The sequence below is a fragment of the Meleagris gallopavo genome, chromosome Z (assembly GCF_905368555.1).
Source record: "Meleagris gallopavo chromosome Z, MGAL_WU_HG_1.1, whole genome shotgun sequence".
Taxonomy (NCBI): domain Eukaryota; kingdom Metazoa; phylum Chordata; class Aves; order Galliformes; family Phasianidae; genus Meleagris; species Meleagris gallopavo.
The window spans coordinates 70,460,390-70,474,135 of record NC_139435.1 but is presented as its reverse complement, the minus strand read 5'-3'; the positions used below and the strand labels follow the sequence as shown (position 1 = coordinate 70,474,135).

The window sequence follows — 13,746 nt, the reverse complement described above, 5'->3', positions numbered from 1 at the left end:
TGCGTTGGGACGCCATGAAGCTATCTTTATGAGTCATCCAACCACAATACTAAATACATGTCAGCAAAGGAAATATTATCTGAAAAGGGAAAAATCTCTTTGATGTACTTCAGCATGCAGAGATTTCTGCGAGTTTTGGAAGCTCTGCACGCTTGTAAGGAACGGTGTACGCTTACACTTTTTTTTTCCGGCCTACTCCGTGCCTCACAGACCACCCATTGCTCAAAAACAGTTCTGCTCTTTCAGCAGCAAAGTGTGTCATTTGGTTTTTAGCACATTCATTTGCTGGGCTGCTGTGTTTATGTTAAGGGAAGCCAAACTGAGAGATGAAATGTTACAAGGGTGAAGTACAAAGTAGACTCAATTTTTCTCAAGTTAGGAGATGCTGGTAATTTATAGCGCAGCTCCAATTTTCATTTTTATGTAACACTGGAAAGAATTAATGAAATGTGCGGCGCTGAGCAGAAGGAGAGGGAGAAGAGGAGGAGGAGGGAAGGAGAAGGAGAGACACAAAAGGGAGAGTTTTTGTCAGATATTCATAGAACGGCAAGAAAACCATTCTGCTTAGCTAGCAGTGCCCTCCTGAGACAGGGTGGCAGTAAGCGAGGAAAATAACAAGATAAATGAAATTTTTGCAGCTGCTAGAAAAATATTGAGAATCTGCACTTTTTTATTGATCTTTATGATCCTGTTGCCAAGAGCCACTTTGCGGTGACAAAACATGTTGACAAGTGCATATCTCACTGCCATGAAAAATGTGGTAAAGGATTCTCCTTATGTCTGCAGTGTTATACAAGGAACAAATTGCATTGCTACAGCCAATTCTTTATAGAAAGTCTGAATTTAAGGTCTACCAACCCTAAACACTTTTATCTTGAACTTCAGGCTAACGTTTGTAGCAATTCTTCACTGAGAAAACTAGTTGAGGCCTAACATTTTTTTTTGTGTTTTATAGATGTTTTTCTGCCTTACATAAGCTGTTATAAAAAATGGTCATTTTTTAGTACTTTGACTGTATCATTTTGGTATGTAATCCTTCAGCCAGAGTGGAGTGTTCTTCTTGTATATATCGAATTTCTATCCATCTCACGTGAGGGTGCTTTACTGTTCTATGTGAAGCCTAGAGGAAAAGGCATTACCAACTGATAACATTTTTATTTCATCTTGTGCCTGATTCTAATCTGACACAGCTTTAGTCCGTATGTAAATTTTATAGCAGTAGAATTGTCACTCTGAAGCTATTTATACCAGTACAAGATTAGGATAATGCTCTAGTTTTTTATGCTACAAGCTCCATTTTTTTTTCTTTTATTTGGCCTAGGAATATCCAGTCTTCCCACAGAGTGAGGCCACAATGTTTATGGTAACACTGATTTATACTCACTGAAGGATCATCTGTGTCTTCCTCCCACTCCATTCAGAGGAAGATTTCTGTGGCTGTATGTTCAGATTTACTCTGTTTTTGGATTTCCCTAAACTGAAGTCTGTTTCATCCAATAATCCAAGATCTCACTTTTTGGTGGTATATACAACTGTAATGAAAGAACATGTCGTACCATATCAAACTTCTTGTTAAAAGAACATTTATTCAGATGAAAAGCATTGCCATTTATTTACTCCCAGAATATGTTAATTTTAGCTTAGATACCAAATGTAAAGCTATTTCTATGGCTTAACTCACAGAATTGTGTGCACCCTGATCACAGTGTTGCATTTCTAAAATCACTTTGAAACAAGGTTGTAAAAAGTAGCTTGTTCACCTATCCTACAGGTGCTGAACAAAGTCTTTCTATTATAATAGAGTCAGTTTTAAAATAATTGGTAAGAAGTTAATTTAGTTATCTGAAGAAATTTTCAAACAATGGGTTTCTACTGTAATACTGCATATCACAAGAGTATTCTGTTCTTAACTTAGGCATTTTTTTTTTTTTTTTCTCTTTTCTGTTGTTTAGATCAAATATATTCTACCGGGCTTGTGTAGATATCCCTCGTGGCACAGAGCTGTTGGTGTGGTACAATGACAGCTACACATCTTTCTTTGGAATCCCTCTCCAGTGCATTGCGCAAGATGAAAATTGTAAGTTTGTTCTGTTTTTCTACATGCACAATCCAGAATTCATGCTTCATATCCAATCAATTATATTCCTAGAGTATTTTAAGACATATTAAAACAAAGTGACTATGTTTTTAGTAACGCTGATGTACACAAAATAAAAACCTTGAATCTGGTATACTTAAACTGTTCAGCATCCTGATATAATTATCCAAATTATCCGAGGGGTTTGTGCAGGTATTTGTAGATTTCTCACTGTGACTGCCCCTGATAATTTGATAGTGTGTGAAATTGTTCTTCTTGTAAGTGATTCACCACTACTTTGTTCTTCACTGATTTGTGTGACCCTCTCCATTTGTCATCGGATCTATCACAAGAGACTGCCTAGCCAAAATAATAAAGTGTTGCAGGTTTATCAGCCCTCTATTAGTGATCCTCTTCATTCTGCAACAGTGAGTATGTTGAGAAAAGCTTTGTTTGAGTAATTGTAGATATGAGTTCCTTCTGCTTAAAAGGTAAAGGATCAGTACAAATTGAGTTTAAGTAACCTGAAATGACAGTGAACTTCCACTCCAACTTGGCCATCTCTATTTCTGATCATTCTTCTACCACTTCTGAATACTTAATTTTTATTTCACTAATAATCTTCACACAGTTACGCATATATTTTGTAACACAGACCAATTGCAATCTAGTGCTGGATACCTCTGTCTGTAACGGGATAAAGTGATCCAAGCACACCCTCCAGTTTGGTTGTTTGTGTGTAGAACTTCACTAGAGATTGCATCAAAACCTTCATTCCATTTTCACATCCATATGCATCTAAATAGTGGGAGAAACTAATAATGGTTGCTGGTTGGCTTTGGTCTAAAGTGATTCCACGGCTGCCCATATATAATCAATTATATGCATAATGTATTTTTTCCATCAAGTACTTGCATACTTAAACAGCTATTCTAAAATGAACTCACATCTTCTAGAAACTTAAGTACTGAAACATAGAGCAATAAAACAGTAAGATAGCAGGGATTAAACTGTCAAAAATAAACATCCTGTTTCATATTGAGTTTTCAAATCTGTGGGCTTGAGAGGAGTTTAAAAGAAATTAAATTACTGGCAGTAATGTTTGCTGATAAAACTCATGCTCTGCAGTGTACAATGTGGAAATATTATCTTTTCTTTCATGAGCTAAAGCTTACAAAACTTTTGTTTAAAAAGCAAAGTATTATGGTTAAAATATATAAATATTGTTACTTGCAATTTTGCTGTGAGAGAAGTTTGAGTTTCATCTTCAGACTGACTGACAAGTCTAGATGAAATTCATCTCTGAGCACAGAACCAGAAGTAGCATCTGTATGACTTAAGTGTTGCTTAAACCCTCAGAGAAGACTTCTGCAGAGGTATTTTCACTTTAAGAGCAAAATCTGCCTATATTCTTTAGGTTTTAATATCTTGACCTTATTGTCTCCATGGACTACTATGAATACAATTAAAACAAAAACAAAAAACGAAAAACGAAAAAGGAAATGACCTACTTCTTTTGTGAGGATGCTGAGGGAAAATGAAAGCATACACATCACCTCTTTCACTGAATATTTATAGAGATATGAAAGATGCATTATATCTGCAAACTTGTAACAGACAGCTCTAGAAATCAGGTCCTCAGATACTGTAGGGGAGAATACCATGGGAAGGACCTCAACTTCAGTAAATAAAGCAGCATGTAGTTTTATAATATTAGGATTACTGTTATTGAGAAAAGATAGTAAAACATAACTCTTTGAAGTAACTGGTGTTATATGGGGTATTACTATAAGTTTACATTACATTTTTATTGTATATTAAATAATACTGAATGATTCCAACTCACAAATAAAATTTAAATCTCATATTTGCTCTTAGAAATCTTTTATAATAACCTCCTTAAACAAATCTGCAGTTTCTAATCACCTGTTTAATTAGGTAATTTGTACCTGTGTATATATGTATAAACACTTTGTGAGTGCAACTAAATATGTGAAAACATACATAGATATATTCTCATAAGTATACAACATTTTTAATTTTAAGATGTCCATTAAAATGTCATGTCATAAGCTGAGCCCACAAAGATTAGAAAGTATGAGAATGGGCACAGCTGGCCTGAGCAATGCCTCTTTTTACACTGAGGTACACTCTCCCATTAGATGACTCCATTTTGTCCATAAGACATGTTTCATTCACTGCATGATCTAGATGGTACTCAAGGAATGTGGCAGCTGTTCAGCTTTCTTTTATTTGTTAACCCCTGCATTCCTTATCATGTTATATCCAAATTCAGTGCTAAGTCACTTGTTTGTGAGCGTCGTGTACTGCATTCACAGCTCCAGTATCTGAGCACCTCACAAGCTGTAGTTAATTCCTGTTTTGTAGAGTTGAAATTGTTGCACAAAGATATCTCTACATTTACTTTGCACTGTCTCATGTTAGTCTAGATGCTATTAGTATTAATTAGACAGGTCGTAGTGAAGTCACTGGCTTTATGTTGTACGATAATTTGTGAGACGTAATAATAACATCCTTAGTGGCTGCACACTGAGACAGTAAGGGATCTATTGGTGTAGTAGGTATGCAAACCCTGTTTTATTTCAAGGAATATCAGTGGTTTTTCCCTATGCTTTCAAAATTCATGCTTGTCTGTGATATAGCAATTACATGTGCTGACTGCAACATGTAGAGCACAGAAGTACATCACAATACAGAAGCACTTTCTTTCAGATGACAATCCCTTTTGTGTAATAAATGTTTATCACAGTCAGGCTTCTCTGAGTGCTTTCAGTCCCAGACACTTCTTTGCATGAGCTCTCATTCCAGTGTCACAGAATCAGCATCATCTGTTCAGCTCACTGTCTCATTCAAGCCCCTCCTTTTTCACACTGTTAAAATAAGTGTTAAATTCTGGTGTCAAGAAAATGGATATTGGTATTTTTTGGTGTCTCCCAAGACTGTGTAAGTTTTAAAAAGGCATAAAAAGGATCTTATTTACTTTTCTTGTTTTCTCCCAGTGAATGTCCCTTCGACTGTAATGGAGGCCATGTCCAGACAAGACACCCTACAGCCATTTAATAAAAGTAGCAAACTATCCCCTGCCACTCCACAGCGATCTGTAGTATTTCCACAGACTCCGTGTAGCAGAAATTTTTCTCTCCTGGATAAGTCTGGGTCCATCGAGTCAGGATTTAACCAGATCAGTGTCAAAAACCAACGAGTTCTTGCAAGCCCAACTTCAACAAGCCAACTAAATTCTGAGTTCAGTGACTGGCATCTTTGGAAATGTGGGCAATGCTTTAAGACTTTCACCCAACGGATCCTCTTACAGATGCATGTGTGTACGCAGAACCCTGACAGGTAAAACCAGGCTCTCTTTATTTCTGTATCTACTGATAGCGAGATCCACTGCTTTATTCTTTTATCACGCTGTTATCGTTTCCAAAACTGAACCATTATTAGGAGGAGCTTGTACAACATAATTCACCTGCAGCTCTGTGAAGTAAGCTGATAAAAACCATTGCCTGACTTCACTATTTGTAAAAACATTTGTTGCCTAAGTGTACAGATAAAAGGAAATAGCTAAGGATATAATGTTTTTGGTTTCTTTTCAGAATGGTTTGGTACATCTGTTGGAGGCAGCAAAATAGAAGGAAAATTTATGAATATCATAGAAGGAAAAATGAGGTCAAGATAATTAAAAGTCTCTCTGTCTTCCAAAGATAATCTAACTTGCTGCTCAGTGGCTGTCACAGTCATTTCAGGGTTCACCTATAGTGTGAATGTGTATGAACTTAATTAAGTACTAAGAGGTAATGAATTGGAATTTTTTGCTTAGTACTATTTTTCTTCAGAGCATGCAAACCATAAATTGTGCAAAGCTGTCAAAAGGAAATACCTAGTCTACTAGTGATGTGGAGGAAAACAGATGCCACTTATTCAATAAACTAATATCCACACAGAAGAAAAATGTTGACTAGATACCTCAGAGTCAAAGTTGGTTTGAAAGTTTGTCAATACAGAATTTTATGGCCGTGAACTGAGGATGAAATTTAGCTGAACAAGTGAATTAAAATTTCAGGTACTCTGACCAGTGGCACAGTAAATATAATGGAACCATTATTTATGAATCAAAGCTGGTTTATTTGACAATTTTGATAGCTGGCGGGACAAAAGACAAAAATCAAATTAATTCAATAAATAAGGCTGCCCAAGTTTTGTCTCTTCTTCAGCTGCAAAAGGGTTTGAACAGAACAGATGAATCCCTTGGAAGTTATCCTAAAAACAGCACTTAATTGTGAATTACATTTAAACAAAACACTGTTGAAATAGCTGTGAGTCTCTGTGTGCATGTGCTTGTGTCTGTCTCTTTGTATGCTTGGCTATCTATGTATGTCTGAAACACTGACTTGTCTGAAACTGTGATTATGGAGGTACTGGCACATAACTCCAGTTTTCCAGGATGACACTTCAAGCATGAAAAATTCTATTCCATGCAAATCTTCATAGAATTTGAAGAATTGATAGTATCATGGCTGCAAAAACATTTCAACATTTTCTTATTCCAATGTTTTCTGGATGTCATGCTGGTCTTCATAGAAATATGTGCCACACTGAGGAAGCTGCAGGATACAATGGTCAATTTAGTGCCCCAATGTAGGATATAGGTCCTGAAAGGTCCAGTCTCCCAAGTTTCATAGACTTCTATGTTTCCAGTATTAAAGCACTGTAAGCTCACTACAGAGCACAAAATGCTGCATCAGGTCTAGAAGGGGTTTGTTGTGCAGTTCCCATACATACTGTCTCAGCAATACATTGAGTTATGTGTGAAGACTACATTTCATTCTTTCCTTCACTTGAATCTGTGTCTCCCTTTATAAAGTACCAAGCTCAGGTAATAATACATGAAGAGTCTCTTCTAATAGAGCTCTTTTGCAATCTAAGGGGCAATTAAATCTTCATTTTTCCAGTGAGAACATCTGAAGATAAGTCAGTCTAACAATAAGCGCTCTCATCTTGGAGGTGAGAGGTTTGGTTTTGTTATTCTATTTTCTTTGAATTATTTTGTGACAAATATATATCAGAACAGAGAAGTATAACTCCTCCCCTTTGAGGTGAACTCCATCATTGATAGGTTACTGTCTTTCCATCTTGCCCCTGCAGTGCATATCTAAATTTTCCATGTAATGCAGAACAGATTCACCCAGCAATTGCAGGGCATTGTTTCCTCAGGATACCCTAAAACATACTAGGCAAATAATCTAGATCAGACAGTATGTATTTGCTTCTCTCCCATAGCAGCAGAGGGAGGGAAGGGTGATAGAGGAAAAGAACTCAGCAAATCTGATGAGGTTTAGGATGCAGTGGAGATTAGTTGGTAAGTGAACACTGTGTCAGTAGTGTTGAAAAATATAAATTTACAGGAGGAAGATTTGAATCTTAATACTTAAGGCCACATTCTCAACGTTCATGCTAGCTAATTCCTTGGCTAGTTTGTTTTTTTGAATCCTGTTCTTAATAGAAATTTGTATATGGTGTTGAACGGAGAGTTTTGAACCTATCAGAGGATGCAAGACAAACTTTGGATCAATCTGTTGCACAAATACAGTCACTATGATGTTCTGTTTTGTGACAAAGGCATCTCCTCCGTGCTGAAGAAAGGTTTGAACCTCAGTCTTCTCATGGAGCCAATTGTGTAGATTCCTTGTGGAGGCCAATTTTGTAATGTCTTCTTTGTTGAAGTGAAGCACATCTCAACAAAAGTGTTGTAAAAACATTTCGTAGGAGCTCTTCTGTGACTGAAGTGGCACGGATCTGTTTAAGCTCATTGCATTTGCATTACCAGAGTAACAGTTAGTGCAGATCCCAGCTGTCCTAGGGATCTAGTTTCTCATATTCCTTTTCAGGAATCTTCGCAGGCTGAATTTACATCCTGGCTACCTTTATGTTGATAAACAGATGCTGGCAGATCAGCTACACAGTGGCAGGGAAAGAGTTGCCCTTTGTTTCTTAAGTGTACAATATTTCTCTAGATGAAAAATTTCTGAAGTGAAGTTTAAGATTTACTAGAGTCAAGAAAATAGGGTATGATGGGTGGAGGAATACCTGCCTGCCGGCCTGCTGGATGCAACTCTCTGGCTGGTATTTCCTCACCAATATCTGCAGTACTGCTCCTGCTGATAAACAGCTCCCCATTTATTGTCAGCAATTTGTGAGCACACTGCCATTCTGTCTTTGATATAACTGAAGCAGCAAGGGCTGTCTTCTCTAGGAAATGGCCTTAGACTATCTGTTCTGGCTTTGTGTTTGTTTTTCAACAATGCTGATTACCTTCAACATGAGGTACAGGGAAACCTTTGAATTTCAATAGGAGTCTGATTCATGGGCAGAAATTTGAGGACAGCAGGATATCCAAGGTTTGAGAACTATTAAAAAAAATATACCCCCAAACCAACAAAATTTACCAAACTTTAAAGCCATCTGATTCAGAAAACATCTGGATGGGAACAGAGAAGTAGACAGATGTAAGAAGCCCCAGATATATTTCTTTCTGTTAGACAGTGGGGGGGAAAAAAAAAAAAAAAAAGCAGGGTCTCATTTGAGATATAAGTGATGTGATAAATAAATACACATTTTTCAAAAGAGATGAACCCAGAATAGGCAGAGTTTTCAAGATCATCAGTGTTGTTATTTTTAGAATTGTAATTTAGATTAAAATTAACTTCATGTAATGGTTTACTTCTGTCTTCCCACTGAGGTACATTATAGCCCATTAAATGTTTTAGGGTTCTTCTTGGAAGCTAATAGTAAATGGAGGTGGAGGAAATTAGGAAAATGAAAACTTACATCCACCTGAGTTCTGAGGCACTTGGTACTTCTTTTAACTACTGGCCAGGCAGAAGTACTCTGAGCAACTGTTCCATGAAGCAGGAGTCACAAACAGATTTTCTCCTCAGGTTTCTGTTTGTTTATTTATTTGTTACTGTTGTCGCTGTTGCTGTTGTCTATTGCTTTGTTTTTTTCTCCTGCTGCAGAATTTTCCAATGACGCTATCTGGGGGGCTGCAGAAAGGGGTATGGAGAAGCCTCTGAGCAAAGTGAATAATTTTGTGTGTGTGTGTGTGTGTGTATATAAAATATATATTGATCTAAATCACTTTTCTGACAAAGTTTCTTTTAACAGCTTACTTCTTTTTCACTTTGACCACTGCATTCAAGATGCACTGTTGCTGGGTAAGGCAGATGTCTGCAGTTCCCAGGAGCTAACATGTGGCACCGTTTCTCATACGACTTGTACATTTATGCGATGTTTATTGTCAAAGTATTTAATCTTGACAATTTGAGGAAAAACCTTCTCTATCTAATTGTGACTGTGACTGATAAATCGGGGATGTCATTGGGCCCTCTCCATTCTTGTTTATTCAAAAGATCTTTTTATATGTGCATTTTTCGTGTTACACCTCAAAATTAAATTGTGAAGGCTTCGTTTCATTTTGTTTTTAAAACAGGTGCTTGACGTATTAAATTACCAATTTGAAAGTCTTTTTTTCGAAGACCATGGCCCAGACCATTCTGTTTTTATCCTTTTCTTTATAGGTTCCATGTCTTTGACCTTGATGCACGCCCCACGTCCACTAATTAATTTAAACATCTCCTGAAACAGACAAACAAAAAGTAAATGTGATCAAGAGTTGTCTATTTCTGTTTATAGTGTGGCTATGGAATATTGCTCAATTAAAGTAAACATCATGCTGAAGTTAATGCTTGTTCTTGCATAATCTTTTCACAAAGGTTCACAAACTCCCAGTACTTGTAGTTAATAATAACAAAGCGTGCACCGCGCAGCACCTCTCCCTGACAGCTTCAAAAGTCTGACAACACTCACTTGCTCTGACTTTCTGGTTGTGTTAGCTCTTCCGCAAACATCTGCAGAGACAATCCGAGGATCCCCGTTGGGCTCGGCTCCCCACACGTGCTGACGCGGTGCACGAAGTGCTTGGGGCTGTGGCCTTGCTGCGTTAGCAGAACAAGGCAGCAGCAGAGGATGCAGAGCTAGGCCTGCAATTACTGTCAGTAGCTTCTCATGGCCCCACTGGTGCTGGGTATGCTGCAGTCTGCAGTGCTCTCAGACTCCGCTTTGTTCACCTGCCTCTGAGGTCAGCACTTGTTAGAAGAAGATCTCCCTGTGAAATGTCTTTTTACTAGGAAAGCTGTGGCCTAGCTCCTCTGACTGCAGCTGTGCTCTTCACCACTGTTACAGCATGTTACAGAGAAACATGGATTCTGGTTGTGAAAACAGTGCTTGCAGCATTTCAGCACGGCTTGCTTTCACTTCCACTAGAGGTTGTGCTCTCACAGCTTCCCCTCCCACACCATGTAGCCATGTCTGCGGTTCAGCTGCCAATGCCTGGGCTTGGTGTGCCATCACAATGCCCAGACAAGTGCTTTGATTCCTTCTCCTCAGCCCTTAAGAAAGAGAAAAGCAGTTTCAACTGCATGTCAGTCTCTCAGTTTGTGTTTTCTGGGATTTTAAGATGACAGCAATGTGCTAGTTTGTCTCCCTGATGTGACAGCGTTTCAATGATAGAATTATTGTTATTCAGGAGTTCACTATCACAAGAAATTAATCTCTTAAATATTGCACTGGCATTCCAAGTAACCTCTGACAACAGCAAGTCTGGTTATGAAGAGGCCTCTCTGGAAAACAATTCATTGTAAAGGAAAGAATCTGAAAATTTGGTGGAAAGTAATTATAATATTTTTCAAGATCATAATAATTCAGCACAACTCTGATTTATGATTTAGAGTATATGTTTATATTGGCGGGTGCACTGAGGTCTTGGGGCTGGAGAGTGCATTGTTCCAGTAGAGGAGCAATAAAAAGCAATAGTTGGAGGGATATGTTGTTTTTACTAAATCTAATAGGAATAATTTAAATGTACAGTTGTCTGTTAGCAGCTAGTTCAGGTGCAAAAAAGTTTATTTTTCTGTGGTTCCCTCCTAACATGTTACCTACCTTCCACACAAAGCATGATCTTTGGTGGCCTTCAGTGAAACTCATAGAGGAATGTGGATTTTGTACTGGTCCTGTACAAGATGTAATTTCGCCTAGAAAAAATTAAGATCTAAAAGTATATGGCATAAAAAAATACATCGCCAAATGGCAAAATTGTTTGAGGGATTTTCTAAGTTGGGAAGCATGAAATGCCTCTGACTGATTTCATTTTGAAAATGTAACTTGAGAACCCTGGAAAAGCTCAAAATTTAAATCTCTACAAATCTTGAAAACTGTTACATTACAGGTATCCCATCCCAGATTTCACTTTTGTGCGCCATCATGTTGTCAGGAATTGTAAGATTATACTCTCTAGAAAATGCTGATTGATGCTACATGGCAGTAAAGCTACATAACTGATTGATGGTCCATGGGGTCAATGACAAGTGTAATTTTTCTAACATGAGAGGTTGCTTCTAGGTAAGTAGATATTCTTCCTTTAAGCTCAGACAGGAAGACAGAGAACTAGGAAAATATGTAAGTATGTGATTAATGAAAAACATTACAAGTGCTTTTGATGGCTGTCAGCACATCACTTTTAGCAGCACATTTCTGTACAGCAGCTCAGCTGTCCTTAAATGTCCTTAACATTCTTAAAAATACTAGATGAGAAGATTTTGATCAGGCTTGAGTTACATCCATAAGATAGAAAAACAGACAGATGAAAAAATCCAAAACTACATTGCTCCTGGTAATGATAGTTAAATAATTTTATAGAAAAAAAAAAACATTTCTTCTGATTGTCAGCATGTACTGTCAAGCCCTGGTACAGCTGTTTCATCAGAATGATGACTTTCATACCTGCAAATTGCTCTATGCAGCTATCTGCAGGTAGGTAGGTATGCAGCCTTTTGCACATCTATTTTGTTTGAACATTAATTGTCTGGAACATCAGTATACACAAGCTATGCTTGTATTCATTTGCACACCTTGGAGGCAGGAAGGTACAATATGTTCTCAGTAATTCCAGTGGGAATTAGCATTCCTGGTCCGTGACCACAATCCATCTAGAAGCTCATCATTGCAAAAACAGCCTATGACAATCACTGTTTCTGCCACTGTGCCCCTTCTCTTTCTGTCTGCAGCCCTCTGGTGTACAGAGATCACCATCTCAATTCAGTGTCCCAGTGCAGACCAAAGTGATGGCAGAAGACATAACTGTTACATCAAAGACAGCCCTGCTCTGCCCATGTCAATGTACTCACTGAACCGAACATTGCTCATGTTCTGTCCTTCTGCACCAGTTTAAAAAACAACAACAACAACAAAAAGTATTGATTTTTTTTTCTGCCAGGAAAAATTTCTGAGTGAAATGGTTACCAGAGGGGAAAAAAAATAGCTTTTCTACTTATTGAATGCCTTTTTTTGCTGTATTGTTGTATGCAAAATTTATCAAAATTTATCAAAACTTGGCGTATTTCAATCTGTCTATTGCATAAATTACATATGGCATTTCAGAATTGTTGCTGTACTGCAATCCTATATGGGCTTTCCTTTTAAAATGAGCTGTTTAATGTGTCATGTATCAAGCTTGAAAAAATTACTTACTTTAACCACTTGATTCTTAATCAGAATCATATGTGTATAAACTGGAGAAATATATCCCCTAAAAATTAGGATAACTTTTAAAATAGCTGTTCTGCCAAGAAATGGATGAATGGAAAAAGTCACAGTCTAAGTGATACAGCAATAGGTCACCTTTTACACATCTCTTTGTCTTGTACATCAGCCAGTGAAACTGGTTCCGAGTATATAATATGTACTCATATTCCCTATAAACAAGAAGCTTGTTTTGAGACAGTGTAGGAAGTAAAAAGATTATTCTTGGTACCACAATGTTCTATAATAACTGCTTGGGAATTGTGAAATTTATGTACAAGTTATAGTGTGACTTTTCACAGTATGAAATTAATCACATTGACTGGTTAAAAAAAAAAGAAAAAAAGAAAAAAAAGAAAAAAAAGATTAATTGGTTTTATATTGTGTTGTATCATTTCTTGTGGTAGCTGTTAAAAATAGATAACCAGAGGCTAATAGATGTTAATGGTTCCTTTCACTATTAAAAAATCAATATTTCTTGGATAGCGTATATCTTAACGTATTCTTTTTGCTTAAAAGTTCCCGATTTGAAGATTTCCTAACAAATAAGTCTGCATTTACATACCATCTTTGTTTTGCTAGCACTTGAAATTTCATGTCAAGTTGGATAAATATATTTTGTGTAAATTAACCATACTCTTGCAGAAAGAAGACTAGAAAACATGTAGCCACTTGTCTTCCATTAAAGAAAGTAGGTATTCTATACACGGCATTGTTTTCTTAAAATATGATTTTGTAAGCATTCGTGTAATTTTCAAAGGCTGCATCATCCAGGTTAAGTAACTTTTCCACAGCTTTCACATATTTATTTCAAATCTGTTGGAAAGCAGCTAGGTTTTCAAATGTTAGTAGTTAAAATTGTAAGCTATTGAGTTATTGACCAACACTAAGTTATTAATCAAGCTAAAAAATTCTACAAGCAGGGTTCAGTGCTCTGAAGCAGTGTAAGATAATAGTATTTGTGTTCAGTGATGCAAGTATCCACAATTAAGCAGTTCACTTGACAAATGAGA

General features: G+C 37.1%; 1 protein-coding gene across 2 annotated transcripts in view; it reads left to right on the top strand.

The window, feature by feature from the left end:
- PRDM6 (PR/SET domain 6) overlaps positions 1–13,746 on the top strand; it is a 73,536-nt gene that overhangs the window by 49,213 nt on the left and 10,577 nt on the right. For both annotated transcript variants that reach the window (XM_085213342.1, XM_085213343.1), the window contains exons 5-6: positions 1,953–2,077; positions 5,098–5,440. In XM_085213342.1, the coding sequence (XP_085069468.1) occupies positions 1,953–2,077; positions 5,098–5,440 (468 nt within the window). The remainder of the gene's footprint in view (positions 1–1,952; positions 2,078–5,097; positions 5,441–13,746) is intronic.